Genomic DNA, 19,681 nt, shown 5'->3' with positions numbered 1-19,681 from the left:
TTTCGCATTTGTCATATTTCATCTGATTTGATCTTCACGAACACCTTGAAAACCAATTACACAATTTTTAAAAATTTAATTGCAAAATTGTTGCTTGTGTTGTAAATGAAGCCGCAACTGAGGGACACTGTAAATGTGTATTATTGCTCTTTGCTTACTTTATCAAAGTTTTAAACATGTAATAATATTTTCCACATATTGGAGTTCTAAGATTCAGAACAAAACAGCAGTTAAGATACTAAGAGACATTGAATATATATATATATATTGCGAAGTGAACTCAGTCTACACACTGATTTAGCTGAATGAAAACCATAGACTGTATGAAAACGTACAAAACAAACAAACAAACAAACAAAAAAAACAATCGTTGAAGAAAACTCAAAGTCCCAGAGTTCTGCTCGAGTGAGGAAGTCCTGTCGAGACTGTGTGACCAATGAGAGGCTGAGCTCGAGCTCATGAGTGACACACAGATGTGTAAGCGCGTGCTGAAGACTGAGCTGTCAATTACTGTTAAACAAGGACAGATAGACATCAATACGCGCTCCTGAGTGTACAATCTGTGGACGACGCGCTCTTCGAAAATGGGTAAGCAATTATATTACTATGAACTTTTACTATCAATGCGGGATAACTTCTTAATGTGTAATATTAACAACATTTAATGCTTTTTAATGAGTTTTTAAACAAGAATGGGAATGTCTGTAAACTGGTTTTCTAGTCTTTGACAGAAATCAGACCCCAGTTTTAGAAGGTTTTAGATTTAATGCCTGATTAAAAGATGTAAGATATTATCTACAACTATAAAGCCATGAGTGATAAGCGCTTATACATGGCAATACATTTTAATATTTGAAATGACTTGGGAATTTGGTGAATTCAGGCTGATTGGGACACTTTTTGCCATTGAGATGAGTGGGAAAAGTGTCCCAATCAACCTAAATTCACCATATCTGTTGACTTGGCTTAAAACTAACTAATATCTAAGCCATTTTTTGTTACTAGCACGTTTTTACATTGCAAATAAATAATCTAATAGTGACTATTTTCAGTTTCGCAAGTAACCATTTCTGACACACTAATAATATTATATGTTTTTTTATTACTTGTCATATAAATGACTAGTCAGAATGGATAGTACATACTTAGTAGGAAAACTGCGAGATTATACAATGAAAATAATTTAGTGTATACACAGTTTTCACTCAGACATTGCTAGTAAATTTCACAAACAATTATGAAAATACAGCGAATTACATATTGAATTAAACATTTTGTTTTGTATTTTCTTGTAAAACATACTCAAGTAATCTTGGTTTTATTTTTACAGTGTAGTAGTCACTACTGAATTATTTACTAGTAATTTAAAAAAAAAAAACATCCTATTAAAATAGACACTAGTTTTTTTTTGTTTGTTTTTTTAAGAATGGTAAGTGGCTTACCATAGCTATTTCTGTCATTTTAGTAATTTGAGTGACAGTAATAAGGACTAGATATGAGTAACCATAACAAGTTTTGCTCTTTGAGGAAGTGGTTTAGAGAAATAGCAACACATTGCTGTTGAAGCGTAAACCCCCCCATCTGACAGCATACTGATGAGAATGAGACAGATAAGCGTATGGCACAACATATATACACTTTATCAAACATCACAGACATGGCTTTCTGTGTTGATAATAACTTTTGATGTCGTCATAATTCCTTTGTGACATTATCGCAGGGTTACATATGATGTTATCACATGCTTTGTTTTAGAGATTCCAATCGTCAATCCGGGATGTGACACACATCAGAAGAAAAGCCGCGGTTTAATCTCACAGTATCCTGGCTGGCTTTATGTGATTTCGACCAATTAACTAATGCAATGGGGACCTGTCCGCCCCATCCGTACAGCAGCAGACTCCCAGAAACAATGCAGAAGTTGCTATCGCACCAGTGATAATATCAGTCAAACTTGTCACAATCTTTCTGCACTGTGGCTCAGAAGGGGAAGTCAAATAACAGAAGGCTGTTTAGTGCCCTGGCACAGGAAATGTCTGATCTCGAAAGCCAAGCGTTGCTGGATGTTACAGACAGAGATATGAGTGTAGAGAGTGGTGAGGAGGCTCTGAGAAAGGGAAGTGGAGACTTTGAGGTGGAGGCTACCCAGAGCGAACCTATAATTCAGTGCTTGTGTGGTTTGTAAATAAGATGCTGTCAGGTGCCTGATGGTTACATTGTGCTGCTTCAATTCACACCAAACGCTTGAGCAGAAGATGGCTTGATATGCTCGGTTCTTGACCTGAAATTTGGTCGGTGTGATGATATTGTGCTCTCCTGCACCTTCTGAGGGAAGATATGGCTCTAAATAGCTCTCGTTTTTAGTATTTAACAAACACATGACTGATGAATGTATGCAAGATATTGATTTTATAATACAATCAGAGGATCCATTGGAGTGTCTGCTTTGTTAGACAGCGCACAAAGTTTTTTTTTTGTTTAATATTCGAGCAAGTATCACAGCTGTGGTTTATGCATACAGACAGGAAGTAGTGTTGTAATCATGTGGTTTCATATTAGAATGTTCTCTTTCTCTCTCACACGCCCATTTAATTCAACACTTTATACATGCAAAACTGCATTTTAGAAAGCAGGCGTGCTGTAAACAGAGAGTGTTGCTCTATTTGTGCTAGATTAGCTGCTTGTTTTGATGTTTAATGCCATTGGGATTCACAGGATTGAGGTGAGGGATGTTTAAGTAGGTCTAGTAGGTGTATATGATGTTGTTAAAGGGTTAGTTCAAGTCTGTCATTATTTGATTTAACACGGCCTTGTGCTGTTCTGTGTCTTCTGTGTGCTAAAGACGATGTTTTGAAGACAGGGTTGTGTCGTTGTCTGTTAAAAATCGGTTTCAGCTAAACTAAAATAAAAATATTAGATGAAAAACTTAAATGAAAATTGGAAATACTGCCTTGGCATCAGTTGACATAAATTAAATACTAAAACTGAAATAAACTTTAAATTAAAGCTATACAGAAATATAAGAAAAAACCTAAAAATATAAAGATTAGATGAAAATTTTACCTTGGCAACTAACTGAAATACATAAGTTTAAGGACTAAAATTACTAAAAAAATTAAAGCTATATAGAAATATAAAAAATATGATAAAAATATAAATATCTGATTTAAAAAAATTAAAACTAGAAAATTATAAATGTTAGATTGGCAACTAAGTAAGAAGTACTAAAATTAAAACCAAAATAAAAATTACTTGAAGCTATAAATATTAAAAAAAGTATAAAAATATAAATATTAGAATATGAAATATTTTAAAAACGTAAAACTAGAAAAATATAAATGTTAAATTGGCAACTAAGTACTAAAATGACTAAAATTAAAACCAAAATAAAAATTAATTGAAAGTATAAATATAAAAAAAAAAAAATCATAAAAATATAAATATTAGAATATGAAATATTTTAAAAACGTAAAACTAGAAAATTATAAATGTTACATTGGCAACTAAGTAAGAAGTACTAAAATCACTAAAACTAAAACTGATATAAAAATTAATTAAAGCTATATGTTAAAAAAACATAATAATGACAAAAGCTCACAACAAAATTACTAAAACTTAAACTAAATGAAAACTAAAAATATAAAAATAAAAGTTAATTCAAAATATGAAATAAATTCTATAAAAGTATATAAATAACACTGTTTGAAGAATCTTTCAGCAGTTTTTGCACATCTGGTTTTCAATTACTTTCAGTGCATGGACATTTTTTCTTTTGTGTCCCTCAAGAGAAAGAAAGCCAGACAGGTTTGGATTGACATGACGGTGGTTTAATGATGATCATTCTGAGTTAAAACGATCCATTTTTGAGTAATCTTAAAGTTACCCCACTGCTTTCTAAAGCAAGTTGAAAATCCGCCCTTTGCTTTTGTGTGGTTTTTCTGGGAAAAAAACACTATCTCTGGTTTTAAAGTCAGTCATATTCATAAAAAAATATTAATTTGCTATCACTAAAGAAATGTATGTAGGTGATGAGCTGGCTTGCTTTCTGGATATCTGCATCAACACTGAAAACCCCACTGAACACTGAAAGTTTCGATCACAGTGTACAGTCTCTCGTTTATTTGCACATTCACGTATGTGTAACTAGTTTTCTGGGCTTTGTTTTAGTGCTGGACCCTCGAGGAGAGGTCGACGCTGGAGAAGCCGAGCTAGAAGACTGTGAAAACACAAAGCAGGAGATGAATTCACCAAACCAGGTAAGACCAGATATCACTGGTTACTTACTCAGCCTTTATTTGTGGAACACAAAGGACCAGTTTCTCAGAACATTTCTTGGATTCAAAGTTTAGCAAAGGCGATCATATGACTTCAGTCAAACTATTTTTATTGCGGTTCTGTGGTAAAAGCTATGTAACAGTTCTCAAAATTTCTGCTTTTGTTCCACTGAAGAATGGATTGAATAAATGATAACAGAATTCTCATTTTTGCTGAACTATCCCTTTAAGGCACGAGTATGGATTGTCTCCTAAAGCGTACCTGTAAACATGGATTTGAATTTGTATGTAGTTTATGTAAATGTCACATAACGGATCCTTCTGATGTTGCTGAAGTGCAAATTCGCTTGTAAAAATAACATCTCACTTCCCCTTTCGATCTAATGACTGTTGCCAAATTGATTTCTGGTATTATTGCAATATTTCGGTTACAGAGAATGCTGATGTCAGTAACAGTAGTTAGTCACATGACATATGACAATGTTGCCTTGTGGTTAGATTGTCCATTTGACTTTCATTTTGCAAGAAAATCTATTTTATGTGTTGTGTACAGGAAAAGTCAGCATCCCAGTATATTGACATGTACTGACTCAACATCCTTTGGTCCCTTTTTTTTTTTCGGTAACAGTTTTCAGTTCTTCATTTCTGCACTACATCAGAATAAGACAGTTCTGAGTGTTACATTTCAGGGATTTGATAAATTGTGGGATGTATAGTCATTTCTTTTATGCTACACACACAAATCCGCATATAAACAATCGCGGATGTTTTTTTCTTCTTCTCACACTTCTGGTAATTGAAAACAGTGTTTGTATGCTAGTGCAAAGATGCATCATATTTCCAGGGTGGCGTCAGAAGTTGAAAGCCATGTGGTTTTGGTGGCGAGCGCTGGCCATGCCACTGCATCTTCTTCAGTGCGTATAAACTCATTTTGAGAGTGTTATTGACACGTCCGCTATAGACTAACCCACGCACTTTTCCGAAATTTGAATGAGGTGGAAATTTAAGAGCTGCAGCTCACAAAAAGTCTCTCACAATGGGGTCTGTGCTACTTTTAGCCACAGTTCGATAAGGACGGGGGCACTGATCTCAGCACACACACAAAAAAACCCTTCCTGTTTGAAACTTGAAGGTAGCGTTTAAGAGCTAAGCTCTTCCCTATTGTGGTCTTGATATGACTGTATTAAATTGAACGAGTGATCTTATGTTTTTGTTGCATATCAAGCACCCTCAATAGTTTAATGAGAGCATGTTTCAAACATTTTGAGCAGCAGTTACGCCTCTTTTATCAAATTTGTGGTTAAAGAATTATTTTCTAACAGATAGAGAAAAATGCACAAAAAATATACATTGGCTATTAGGGGTGTGAGATTAAAATAACGTCGAGATGAAAAGCTGTCTCGTGATATTGCCAGATTAGGACAGAATATGCCACCGCTACATTTACATTAAGCCTCCACTGTCATTTTGCTTTTTATAGAAATAACCATTTAATTCATTTGGATAACGGTCGCTTCAATCCCATCCAGCTCATCCAACACAAGCTGCAGAGTCGTACGTAGCGCAGCAGGAAACAGAGTTCACTGATCATGTGACGAGAGTAAGTGGCGAGTTGACTGGCGAGACCATGGCGGAGAGAGCCTAACCTCTTATTTACATTGCACGTCTGTGGCGCATTAATTATGAGCTGGAGTCTACACAGGGTGGTTATTTTTGACTTTATTTGAATACGGCTTAAGCATCTGACAAATGTCTTATCTTGTAGAATCAGCGCCGCCGCTATCTATTCACAGAGTATGCGCAATTGTGAAATTGAAAGCGAAAGTAAAACGCGAACGCACATTCAAATGTGATTTTGAAAGCGGCTCCCTGATGCATGCAGATATCTCCTAATATGAAAACTATCTTAGCTATTCTTTTATATTTAGAATGATTTGTAAAATTTTATCTTTATCGCTATAGTTATCGTCCTTGGTGTGCAACGGGCCTCAAGAACCTTTCAGTGATCAGTTTTTAAAAGAATTTTAATCTAAAGATTCTTTTTCCACTATAAAATAACATGGAAAGGTTCCATAGATGTTAAAGGGTCTTCATGGAAACATCAATGCCAATGAAAGACCTTTTTTATGGAGTGTCTATTTACACCAATCCTGTGGCAGAGGATATTTACACTAACTCCACCCACTATTGTCTGATTAAGCCAAACAAAAATACACAAGAAATCCCGCTGATAACAGCGTCTGACCCAAGTTTGAATCCGCCTTTTTCTGAACTTATTCTTAAGTACCATCTTAAGTACCTAAAGATGATTTAATACTGGGAATTAGTTGTTTGTCGTATATAGGGTTAGGAGTAGGTGTAGGGACAAGTAGGAGGCATCATCCATTTATAAATATAATCAAATACACTGAATATGTTATTACTGCATGCTGTTTTATAATATACCACAATACACTGAGGTGCAGATATTATTAGTAACTTATTTTTGAGAGTCCTTTTGAAATCATTCTCATTAACGTATTTCTCTTGATTAAAAGATATTTAAACATTTATTCCAAGAACTTTTGTTAACACACTATTCCTCGAAGCTGCTTATCATCAGTGTTGTCAATATAACAGGAAGTGTTTGGGTAGATGGCAATCAGATAAATCTGTATATGAAATTTCAGTGAAGATGACTCAATTCAGGACAGACTGGAGCTCAGCCGTACCCATAGCAAAGAGCATGTGTCAGTGCGTTTTCTCTGTTGTATTCACGGCTGAAGCGAGGGAAAGAATGAATCAGACTCTTTTAGATTGCCCCAGCTTCTGGGCCTACATGTATGATATTATTCCCTTTACATGTGAGAGATTTACACTTAGACATCAATGTTTACTCATTCCAGTACACTGAAAAGGGGCCTTCTTTTCTTCTATATTAGTCAGAGGTTAGAATAAAGCCCTATATGCTCAATATTAGTCATTGTAGAGGCCTTATTCTGGGAAGAAGTTACCCTCTCTGAGGAACTCTATTCAGTGTGAAACTTACTGACTGAACATTGCTTTGGCAGCAAACAGCACGGTTCAACCACCAAAGTCATCAAATGGAAATCCAAAGCTTTCTGTGCGCAATGCATATAGTCACTGGGGAATTTCTCTTCTCAAGCTGTTATGAATTGTTTTTGGCGAGTGAATGTGATTTAACCTTGTTCCACAAACAAGTAAGCCCGCTGAAAAGCTTGAGCTTTAGCTGGTTTAAGTGCCCAAAACCCCTCCAAAACCAGCCAAATAAGACCAACAAACCAGCTTAGGAAAGGTCATATTATACATCTTTTTGATCAAAAGTTAAAGTAACACTTCATTTTGATCGTCATCTTTAGATATTCTTCTCAGTAACTTTGCAACTACGTCAACTAGCAGTCATTACATTATCAGTAGACTGTCTGATTACTATCTGTGAACAATTTATTTTGAACAGACTTTTTACTGACTATAAGTAACTTTGCATCAAATTCTACTACTATTCTTGACATGTAGTTGCAAAGTTATTGTTAAAGTGCACTATCAAAATAAAGTGCAACCAAAATTAATTTTTGGTTGGCGATTTATAAAGTTAGTCAAAGGGCAACATAATGACCATTTTCCACCCTGCTAGAACTCTTTTATACTGTAATTGGCCAACTTACAAAAAATGAAATGCATTACAATCCTAACATCCTGTTTTCCTTCTTTTAATTAACAGCCGGCTGGTCTGATATGCATCAAGCCGCAACGTATACCAGCTATGCAACTTCAGAAATAATTTGCTTACATTGACTGATTTTCTGGAGTTTACCAGGGATCTATAAGTCACATGTATTGTTACTGAGTGGGCGATATGTGGCAGCTGGCGTTCATTTCTGCATGGCTTTACTCTTTCATTTCTCACTTGCGGCCTGCCTACACTGTGGGTCATTGTCCTGTGCGTCTTCGCGTTAGCTGTTAGCAGTTCCACTTTGGCCTGATCGGCTTATAGCACATTGCCACACAGGGTGAATATGCTGTTTTTTTCTGTAGATAACATTCACTTACTTCCCTGTTTCATCTGGGCATGTTCCTTCCTTGTTATGCAAGAACATCTACAAGGTTTATAAGGTGTTGAGGCGCCACATAAATACACTGCGAAAAAGCCCAAACAAAATGGTGTAGTGATTATTTTCACCAACAGAGGGGGTTGCGAGGTATACTGATTAAAAAAGGATCCTAGGTAATTGCATACTAACTATGTTAAGGTAATACTGTTTGTATGTACTCTAGAACAGGGTGCGGGATTGTTTTGCTCACAATTTTAAAAATTCCCGAAAGTTCGGACGTCAAAACGCAGTAATTCCCATGTACACATGTTAACTGTACCACTTACACTTTCAACAAATTACATTTGCAGAAAGCAAATACTTTGTGCTGAAATTAAGCCTAAAATGCAAAATAATAAGCCCAATTCATAGTTTTAAGTCATGTGACTCAAAACATCCACAGAACTGCCTGTCAGTTTTCCATCTCAAAAGAAGAAAAACAACGATATTTGAACAAAAAGCAAGTTTTGGCACTTGTGATCCATATCCAGCACATGCTGCAGTATTTCAATCACTAAAAACAGCGGGACGTTATAAAACGCTTAATGTGAAAAACACTCAAAGTGCTTTAAAACAGTGATATTAAAAGATCAAATTCAGTATATAGCTTATTAATGATGATATTATTGATGATGCACTTATGTGTTGCATTTATATTCTGGGTTCATCTGCTCGCCTGTACAAATTATGCATCATCAGTAAGGTGTATATTGAATTTGGTCATTTAATATAATTGATTTTCTACATTACGACTTACTACAAGCCTGGTAAAAATGACTAAAGGTGAAGTCACGTCATCACAAATTAAGAAGAGTAAAGCTAGAGCACACACAGCAAATAACATTTGATAAATTAATCAAAAAGTCATTAAAAAACAAACATACAAAAATGTTTTGTCTCCGTTTTGTTAGTTCATAGACGATAAGTGAGGTTTCCATTTCAGAAATCTGGTCACCTTATATCACAGACATGGATGATGCCCCGAATCATGTGGCTTGTTGTGAAGAGGTGTTTCTGAAATCGTCCCCTATACCCTTAATAGGGCACTATTTGAGGGGACAGACATTTGTAGTGGGCATTATCGAGTGTACTCATTCAATCCCATAATGCACCGCAATATACTTTTAAAAAGAGTTTTTATTATGGAAATTATATAATTTAAATCAATATACTCAAGTGTAAACTGAAAGTAACGTTTTTTTGTCCCAGTTAATTAGTGCTTAAGTACATCTTGTCTTTAAAATATGGTTAAAGTATACTGCCGAACGTACTGAAAAGCATTTATGGTAAACTGAAACATACTTAGTCATTTCTGTTTCATCATGTCATTTCTATTAAAACGTGTGTGTCATGTACTTAAATATATTTGTAATTACACAATTTAGTACATTTAAAATATATTATAACAAATCAAAATTATTACCAAGTACTTTGCATGTGCTTTATTATGTTAGTCAAAACACCTAAATATACTTCTTTAGCATAACAAAAGTACATAATTATGTACTTTAAAGTAAAGCTTAAGTGTCATGAAAGTGAACTTACACTTAAGTGGCCTTTTATTTCAGCAATATTACATTCTCTGTATGTATAGTTTCTTTTATATATATTTTTAAGATCTAAGTGTACATTAAATACAATTAAGCACATTTAATTGTTAGTAGTTATAGTTATTATCCTTGTTTTGAACATCCCTTTAGCTTTTTCCATCTTTAGATTTATATAGACAAGTGCAAACTGAGATCTCATAATCCCAGTCTAATATAAATAAGAAAGGCTACGTTCATACTCTGTGTTTCTGATGAAACTCGCAAGTTTTGTGGATTAGCTAAAATCACTAACTCCCACCCATTGCCTTTCTCTCTCTCTTGCAGTAATTGCAAAGTTTCTCATGTTTGCACCACACAAGTCTTTATGACAGCATGGAGTACAGCAGTAGTGCAGCTCTCCTTTGTGAAAACCCCATCAGTGGTTCGGTTTCCCTTCAAACAGGATGTCTGGTTACTTATTGAAAGTGGTGGTGAAAGCCAAAGCTGTTGTGTTTTCAGTCTCACACTCTGAATATGACTGGTGTCGGAATGGAGTTGCATGAACACCTATATCACCTGCAATTTTGCATGAGGCTTTGAGAAAATGAATCAGTGAGAAGATTTATCAGGCTATTTGTGTGAAAGTGAAATTCGAAGGTTGTTCGAAGCACAATTACGCCGCTTCCTGTAAATGACACAAAATCTCCCACATATATTCATATCTTGCCTATATCGTGTACAGTGCACATGCATACTGTATATTTATTGGTTATTGAACTCTTATGTTGGGAACTCCTGAACTGGACAGAAATTGACCAGTTATGTGAAACAGAAAAATTCCCAACGTCGGTGAATCTCTGAACAAAAACATGTCTGTCACATTTCACAGACATTTCACCTTTTTTGAGAACTTTTTGCATTGTGACCATTTAATTTCCTCTCAATTTTTCACTGCCCTGACGTGTCTGGAAATTTTTAACTTTTTTTGTATTTATTATTATTATGATTCTTGTTTAATTCTTATTACTTGAAAACAAATAGTTATCTGAATTGTTTACCATTTAAATATTAGCAATAAATAAAATACATCAATGCATAACAATACAGTGAAAAATTTCAAATCAAATCAAATAATGTATAATAATTGTCATGAAAATAATATCACAGTAGCTATGTTTCCATGTTTCCATCCACCTTTTATTTTGGGATATCGCATAAAAAACGCTGGATGGAAACGCCAAGTTTAGCATAAATTCTAAAAATGCACATAAAAACATATACTCTCAAATGAGGCGGATACAATTTTTATTATGCAAGAGACAAACCAGTAAAGATTTCTGTACAATAAACATTCAGATTTTAGTTTTTCTAAGAAAATTTTTGTTCGTTTATTTATCCATGTCTTTTTAGATAACTGGTGTCAATCTCAGACAAAATAATTTGCCAGATCTATGGAAACCCTACTTAGAGGTTGTTCCACATTATTAAGCAAGTCACAGTTCTCATGCAATATGGGGAGGAAGAAAGATCTTTCTGAAGATGAAAAGCATGAAATGGTGCAATGTTGTGCAAAAGGCATGAAAACAACTAATATTGTGTGAAACTGAATGGAGATTATCGAATTATAAGATTTGTGAGTGATTTATAGCACAGCAGAACTCGGTCAGATAAAGGCTTATTGAGGAAAGTTCCTGTCAAAAAATTAATTGTATTAAAAGGGCAGCTATAAAAAAGCCAGTGTTGAGCAGCAAACAGGTATTTGAAGCTCCTGGTGTCTCTGGAGTCTCAAGAAGCTCTCCATGCAGGCTGGCAGTTGTGCGTAAAGATGCATTTCAGCCACTCCTAACCAAACCTCACAAAGAGAAACATTTACAGTGGGTGTAGAAATAGATGAAGACTCATTTTTTTTAAATAGTTTTATTCACTGAATAATGCCGTACTACAATTGATGGTCTAAATGGATGGATTTCTGGATGGTTGGTGAATGGCCACCACGTTCCAATAAGACTGCGATGTCAGCAGGGAGCTGGCGGTGATGATTTGGGCTGGAATACTGGGAAGTGAGATGGAGGGTATTAAAATGACTTTTGCAAGATATGTGGAATTCATAACTGGCCATTTTCAGCCATGGTATAAAAAGGAGGATAGTGCATAGTACAATGCACTATTGTACAATGCACTATGCACTATCCCATGCTGCAAAAAAACACCACAGCAATAAAACTGTTTGAAAATGTATTTCTACACCCACTGTAAATGTTTCTCTTTGTGAGGTTTGGTTAGTGGTGTCTAAAATGCATCTTTACGCACAACTGCCAGCCTGCATGGAGAGCTTCTTGAGACTCCAGAGACACCAGCAGCTTCAAATACCTATTTGCTGCTCAACCCTTGTTTTTTTTTTGTAGCTGCCTTTTAATACAAGAATTTTTTTTTGACAGGAACTTTCATTAATAAGCCTTTATCTGACCGAGTTCTGCTGTGCTCTAAATCACTCACAAATTTTATGATAATTCGATAATCTCCATTCAGTTTCACACAATATAAGTTGTTTTCATCCCTTTTGCACAACATTGCACAATTTCATGCTTTTCATCTTCAGAAAGATCTTTCTTCCTCCCCATATTGCATGAGAACTGTGACTTGCTTAATAATGTGGAACAACCTCTAAGTAGGGTTTCCATAGACCTGGCAAATTATTTTGTCTGAGATTGATACCAGTTATCTAAAAATACATGGATAAATAAACGAACAAACATTTTCTTAGAAAAACTGAAATCTCTTACTGATATGTCAATTACATAATAATTTGGAACGCAGTTTGTGTGTGTATATATATATATATATATATATATATATATATATATATATATATATATCTTATAGTATCTTTTGATAGATACTGACCACTGCAGACTGGGAACACACAAAAGAGCTGCAGTTTTGGAGATGCTCTGACCCAGTTGTCACAATTTGGCCCTTGTCAAACTCGCTCAAATCCTTACGCTTGCCCATTTTTCCTGCTTCTAACACATCAGCTTTGAGGACAAAATTCACTTGCTGCCTAATATATCCACACACTAAAAAGTGCCGTGATGAAGAGATGATCAGTGTTATTATGCCTGATTGGTGTATATAATTTTTTTTTTTTTTTTTTTTTTGACAACTTAAGTGATTTGGTGTCTTTTAACCATATACCATTTTTCCACCAGACCAGCAGGGAGATGGAGAACTTGGTATCCACCAATAGCAGTGAGGAGAGTTCCAGAACTGAGCAATCAGAGAGTGAAGAAAGGACCTTTGTGACCAATCTGTACTGTTTTATGAAGGAGAGAGGCACGCCAATAGAGAGAATTCCCCACCTTGGCTTTAAACAGAGTGAGTCTGAAGACTGTTGCATCTAATATAATATAGTTTAAATCAGTGTTTTTCAGCTGCTTTTGCTTCAAGATGTAGAATAGGCATTGAACATCATGTGGTAACCCAACACCAGAACTTCAACTATATATATATATATATATATATATATATATATATATATATATATATATATATATATATATTACCAAGAACTGCTTAGGCCCAACAATATTCGAAAACTGCTAAGTATTTAGTTTCTAAATGGTTTGATGCTCTCAGCAGCATTATTAACATTTAGCATAGTTTATGAGAACAGACTACACCTGCAAACTATTTTTGGTTTGTGACTAATATAAAAAACACACTGTGTCGGTATCTGTCACAGTGCACTTTGGTGTGAAATGATTTTGTTGTGAAACTGCTTGATAAATTAACTAAAATATAAAAAAAATAAATCAGTCTTGACCTTCGCAACTGTATCCAGCTACTGAAATCATTAGTCATAACGTAGTCCCATATCTTGCATGTAATATCATTCCATTTTCAGAATTTTTACAAAAAATCGTTCAGTTGACGGCATTGTCAAGCTCAAACATGTCACTTTGTTAAAAGTGTTATTGTACAAATTTACATTTTTAATCTTTAATTTATGGGAAATATACACTACTATGTTACTTAATTTGGTACAAATCTAGCAAGCCACTACTGAGTGAAGCTGCATTTAGGATAAATTTGCAACCCTGTTGCCCCTTCTAGCTTTGTTTTTCTTTCTTTACTTTTTTTCTTTCTCTCAAATCAAAGTTTTAACTTATTTAGCAGTGTTCCAGAATTTGGTATCAGAGTTATATATCTCATATAAAATGAATAAATAATAATAAAAAGCAGCTCCTTTTTATTGAAACAATAAAACAACATTTTTAAGTGTTTCTGTTCCCTGTTCATGGGAAGTGCCATCTACATATCATCACTTGATTTTAAGATTGCGTTATGTTTCTTTTTTCCAGTCAACCTGTGGAAAATCTACAAAGCCGTGGAGACACTTGGAGGATATGATGCGGTAAGTATCCTCAAGCAAACAAACCTTTCACAACCTGCCGCTGGTCTATCTCCCCCATCTCTCGTTCATGCCACTGATAGCATTATCTTGTTGATATATTGTGTAAGAATGCCAACTGCCCAAGTGAGGAAGTTGAGAAGCAGGTCATGCATTTGCCTCTTGCTCTTGCACAGTGGAAACTATGATGGCTTTAGGTCACACCATGCTCACAGCAGTGACCGTTATGACCACAATGAGGACGGGGGTCCATCCTCCACCTAGCTCTTTCTGCCCAAACCTTCTTCTACAAAGCTTTGTTCTCTCACCCTTAAGTTTCCACTCACTCTAAGGTGCTAAAGTGTTTGTATTTTTAATAAGTGTGCGTGTGGTCAGTAAAACCGATGTCTGACAAAACTGTGTCTGTCTGTGTGTAATTTTAGCCTTGGTCAGAGGGGGTCTTGTTTCTCTCTGTGCATTGGGTCTGGGAGTGGAAAGTTTGACCTTGTACTCTAAAAAAGTGTCATGCTAAAAAAAAAAATGCCATTATTGCATCAGTCACACTTTATTCCAGTAACACATCTAAAATGAATGTGTTTGCTGCCTCTAAACAGAGACTTCAGAGGATTGACACCTGTCAATAAAAAGTACCTTGGTCATTAACTGATTTAGCAATGTGTCAGGCAGTAAAGGGTGGTATTCGCATTGTAAAGCTGAAACCTTTATCAGCCTGTGAAAATAAATTTGGGGTATGTACTTAGACACATATGAGGCAACCTCTGAAACTTAGCAGTGACTAATCATGAAGTTCCACTATGACAAGAGCTGATCAGACTGATAATGCAATGCATTCAGTATGTGTAGTTACTTAATATTCCTCAGTACTATAATTACAGTGTAACAAAGACACCTTAAAATAATTTGTATATTGTGATGTAGTGTGCTGTAGGCATTAACCTCTGTCTTGTAATTGCATCAACATCATAGACGCATCAATATACAGTAGGCAGTTAAATTCAGTTCTCTTTTCTGCTGAGGGTGTATAATAAAGTGGTGTTTGCTCACAGGTAACCGCGCGGAGGCTATGGAAGAATGTGTACGACGAACTGGGTGGTAGTCCAGGCAGTACTAGTGCAGCCACCTGCACACGCAGACACTACGAAAGGTAAACCCACTTGCAATCTCAACAAACCTAATGATTTGAGGTGTCATGTACAGCTATAGCACATATGGTGCAGAACGAGAAGAGGTTGCAATGAAAACTCATGCAAAACTCTTCCTTACATTGCCCACAAGATTCAGAGCACGTGCATTGACTGCTAGACCATGGCTCCAACAGTAAAACTCTTTCTTTGTGCAGGTTGGTGTTGCCCTTTGAGAGGCAACTGAGAGGGGAGGAGGACAAACCGCTGCCACCTTCCAAACCTCGCAAACAGTACAAGAGAAGCCCTGAGAACAGGGGAAGTAAGCCAGAGAGCAAGAAGAAGAGGAAGATGGAGAGAGAAGAGTGCGAGGTGAGCGGCAAGAAATGCACTTGGATCAAAGAAAGTCTTTGTCAAATGTACTGTACAGTGAGAGTTGAGCAAAATAGCCATGAGAAGTAGTGAGAACTGAGTGATCACGCAAACAGATTGTTGAATTGATTCATTGAAAAGGACTGTCTGAACCAATTAATGGGAATTAATCTAATGATGTCCATGCTACTTTATTAATGCTTGCATATCTTGAGACAAGTAGGGATCACAAAAGAAGTCTTTAGGAAACTTGTTGACCAAAATGCTTTTTAAAACTTCACAGTTCACCCATCTATGAAAATTCTGTCATCAATTACTCAACCTCCAAACCCGTAAGACTTTCGTTCATCTTCGAAACACAAATGAAGATCTCTTTGATAAAATCTAAGAGCTTTCTGTACTTTGACGCTTCAAAAAGTTCATAAAGAGATCGTAAAACGAATCCATATGAATTGAGCGGTTTAGTCCAAATTTTCTGAAGAGACTCGATCACTTTATATGATCAAGAGATTTAATTTAGGCTTTTATTCACATTTAAAATTGATCAGCAAACATAAACAGAAGCTCAACCGAACCTGCTTGATGCACGAGGACAAACCTCATTGGTTCTTGCTGAAGCTCAAACGTGATGCGTAACATGAGAATGAACCTCATTGGTTCTTGCTGAAGCTCAAACGTGATGTGTAACACAAGAATGAACCTCATTGGTTCTTGCAGAAGCTCAAGCGTGATGCGTAACACGAGAATGAACCTCATTGGTTCTTGCTGAAGCTCAAACGTGATTCGTAACACGAGAATGAACCTCATTGGTTCTTGCTGAAGCTCAAACGTGATGCGTAACATGAGAATGAACCTCATTGGTTCTTGCTGAAGCTCAAACGTGATGCGTAACACAAGAATGAACCTCATTGGTTCTTGCAGAAGCTCAAGCGTGATGCGTAACACGAGAATGAACCTCATTGGTTCTTGCTGAAGCTCAAACGTGATTCGTAACACGAGAATGAACCTCATTGGTTCTTGCTGAAGCTCAAACGTGATGCGTAACATGAGAATGAACCTCATTGGTTCTTGCTGAAGCTCAAACGTGATTCGTAACACTAGAATGAACCTCATTGGTTCTTGCTGAAGCTGAAAGGTGCTGCGTAACGCGAGAATGAACCTCACTGGTTCTTGTGAAGCTCAAACGTGATGCGTAACACGAGAATGAACCTCATTGGTTCTTGCTGAAGCTCAAACGTGATTCGTAACACGAGAATGAACCTCATTGGTTCTTGCTGAAGCTCAAACGTGATTCGTAACACTAGAATGAACCTCATTGGTTCTTGCTGAAGCTCAAACGTGATTCGTAACACGAGAATGAACCTCATTGGTTCTTGCTGAAGCTCAAACGTGATTCGTAACACGAGAATGAACCTCATTGGTTCTTGCTGAAGCTCAAACGTGCTGCGTAACACGAGAATGAACCTCATTGGTTCTTGCTGAAGCTCAAGCGTGCTGCGTAACACGAGAATGAAAGTCTTTGGAAATGACACGAGGGCGAGTAATTAATGACAGAATTCTCATTTTTGGATGAACTAACCCTTTAAGCTAAATCATCACAAATATCTCTATCACCCAGCCCTACGTACAATCCAATCCAACGGTATATACAGTAAATCTGAATGATGCATAGTACATGTGTGAGGATGTATTTGTCTGCTCCTTGTCCTGAAGCATCTCACTTTTGTTCTCAGGAGAAAATGGGATCAGATCATCACTGTGAGAGAGGCATATGTTCCCATCACAGTACATGGATGTCATCATCCGATCGCCTAGACTCTGAGAAGTCGTCCACGGTTCCTGTCCATGGTCCGCACCCTGGCACCTGCTCCAGGGAGAACCCCCTCCTTCAGACTCCCACCCCGGCTGAGGTGATCTCTCCCTTGGAGAAGAAGAAGCGTCTGGCCCAGGCTAGCCTCACCGCCCCTGCCTCTGGCTCCTCTGAAGATGGTGCAGAACTGGGGAGACCCTCCGTCATTCAGATATCCCAGTCTTCCCAGTCTCCTGCTTGCCCTTCATCTACGCGCACCCGCCACTCTTCCGATGGCTCGCCCCTCCCCGTCTCCTCTCCGTCCGGCTCCTTATCCCGTAGCCCATCTCCTTACTCGGTCTCCTCTGAAGACTGTATAGCCGTGACGACCCAGAAGTCTCCAGTCAAAGAGACTGAAAGTAAGACACCTTCTCATTTGCCCACTCTCCCCACATCCAAGGCTGGTACCACCAGAGTTTACAAGCCTCTCAGCTGTTACCCCAACAGCAAAGAACTTGCCAACTATCACCACTACCATTACCGGGAATTCCTGCAAGCTGGTCCACACCACTCTGAAAAGACCCAAAGGAATCTTTCATGGACCTCGGATGGTAAATCCGGCACCAGACTTATATCCCACAGGCTGCCCTCACCTGTCTACCCCAAAGCCTGCTGGGTCCCTCATACCTCCAGCTTCTCCAATGTCCCACAGCGTGATCCCTGCAGGTCACTACAGCACACTTTTAAGCCACACATGTCCTACCACCAGCACCTCCTAAAGAGGCCCACCACCGATGATGCCTACTCGAAGAAGATACCAGTGCCCTCTCAACTTCGCATGACGGACAGGAAAGATAAAGCAAAGACTATGTTGCCCAAGCCTCTGCCTACCCAGCAGTACCTCCTCCACCCCCATGGCAATCTGACAATGCCCTACCTGCCAACCTTAGAGAGACCCCGGGGAGACTTAGCCGAACAGTTGAAGGCTCTTCCTCTTCAACCTGTACTTCTTCCAACCCATCTAACAATACCTCAGACCCACTCTATGCATTGCCCGCCAATGGGCACCCCCTTTCCTGGGTCTTATGAGGCTGCTTTGCCCTCCTACCCTTACCCGTTTCCAATCTGGCATCCACCTGCTGGGTACAACATGACGGGCATGCAGCCATACTGAACAATTCTGAAACTACTGGTCCTGAAGCGCCACTGTCCTGCAGAGTTTAGCTCCAGCCCTAATCAAACACACAAGAACAAGCTAAACAAGTTCTTCAGGCAGGTGAGTTTTTGCTCAAGGTTGGAGCTAAACTCTGCAGGACCGAAGTCGCCCATCTCTGGTCTAGACTTCAATTGTGCTTCGGGACTACAAGTCAACATGAAATCAAAACCTAACCTGTTTATTTTTTTAATACATATTCAGACTCACCACTTGTGCTACATGTCCTGGCTGTTAAATTAATACAGACTCTGATGTGGAACGGATTTTTCATGATCAAGTTTCAGGATCATTTTACATGAAGTAAAATGGGTTGTGAATCATTTCATGTTGATTTTAAAGACTATTGCCAAATGAAAGACTGTTACATACAGTGTGAGGTCCTGTAACTGGTGGAGCATTACTTGTAGCACCACATTTATGGGATCAATTCCCAACAAACACAAAATACTGATCAAATGTATGCACTGTAAATCGCTTTGGATGACCAAATGCTGTAAAAATGTCATTGTTACATATGTTGACAAGTTCATCTATGTAGCTATATCTGCAAAAGAGAATAGCTTCTTTGTTGATGTGGATTAAACAATCTTTCAAGCCATTAATCTAATGAATACAAATTACTTGTGGTACAATTCAGGTACAAGTTTTTGATATTTTTATAAATCATTACCAGGGCTAGTCTGGCTCAAATTAGAATTTTCATAAGAGTAAATCCTTTTTTTTTAATTATTATTATTATTCTTTGTATTAGTCTCAAGGCACTTAATACAAGATCCACGTGTTTGACAAATGCACCAATAATGTGAAAAATGTCTTATGTACAATTGTATACTGAATGTAAAAAATATTTTTGTATAAAATAAATTTGTCAAGATCAT

General features: G+C 37.1%; 1 protein-coding gene across 2 annotated transcripts; it reads left to right on the top strand.

The window, feature by feature from the left end:
- Positions 1-481: 481 nt before the first annotated feature.
- On the top strand, positions 482-19,674 carry arid5a (AT-rich interactive domain 5A). 2 transcript variants are annotated; one of them, XM_067395494.1, is made up of 7 exons: positions 482-588; positions 4,168-4,256; positions 13,104-13,269; positions 14,256-14,308; positions 15,352-15,449; positions 15,645-15,798; positions 17,532-19,674. In XM_067395494.1, the coding sequence occupies exons 1-7, from the start codon at positions 585-587 to the stop codon at positions 18,759-18,761; spliced, it is 1,794 nt and encodes a 597-aa protein (XP_067251595.1). In that variant the 5' UTR covers positions 482-584; the 3' UTR covers positions 18,762-19,674. The 2 variants fall into 2 exon arrangements, with proteins under 2 accessions (XP_067251595.1, XP_067251596.1); XM_067395495.1 differs by lacking the exon at positions 482-588 and adding an exon at positions 1,716-2,722.
- The last annotated feature ends 7 nt before the right edge of the window (positions 19,675-19,681 follow it).

Source organism: Chanodichthys erythropterus, chromosome 9 (genome assembly GCF_024489055.1).
Source record: "Chanodichthys erythropterus isolate Z2021 chromosome 9, ASM2448905v1, whole genome shotgun sequence".
NCBI lineage: Eukaryota > Metazoa > Chordata > Actinopteri > Cypriniformes > Xenocyprididae > Chanodichthys > Chanodichthys erythropterus.
This window is presented reverse-complemented; position numbering and strand designations above follow the sequence as displayed.

Excerpts from the sequence above, each read along its gene's own strand:
- arid5a (XM_067395494.1), top strand. Across the intron at positions 14,309-15,351 it reads CACTTGGAGGATATGATGCG|GTAACCGCGCGGAGGCTATG; the intron begins GTAAGTATCCTC and ends GTTTGCTCACAG. Across the intron at positions 15,799-17,531 it reads TGGAGAGAGAAGAGTGCGAG|GAGAAAATGGGATCAGATCA; the intron begins GTGAGCGGCAAG and ends TTTTGTTCTCAG.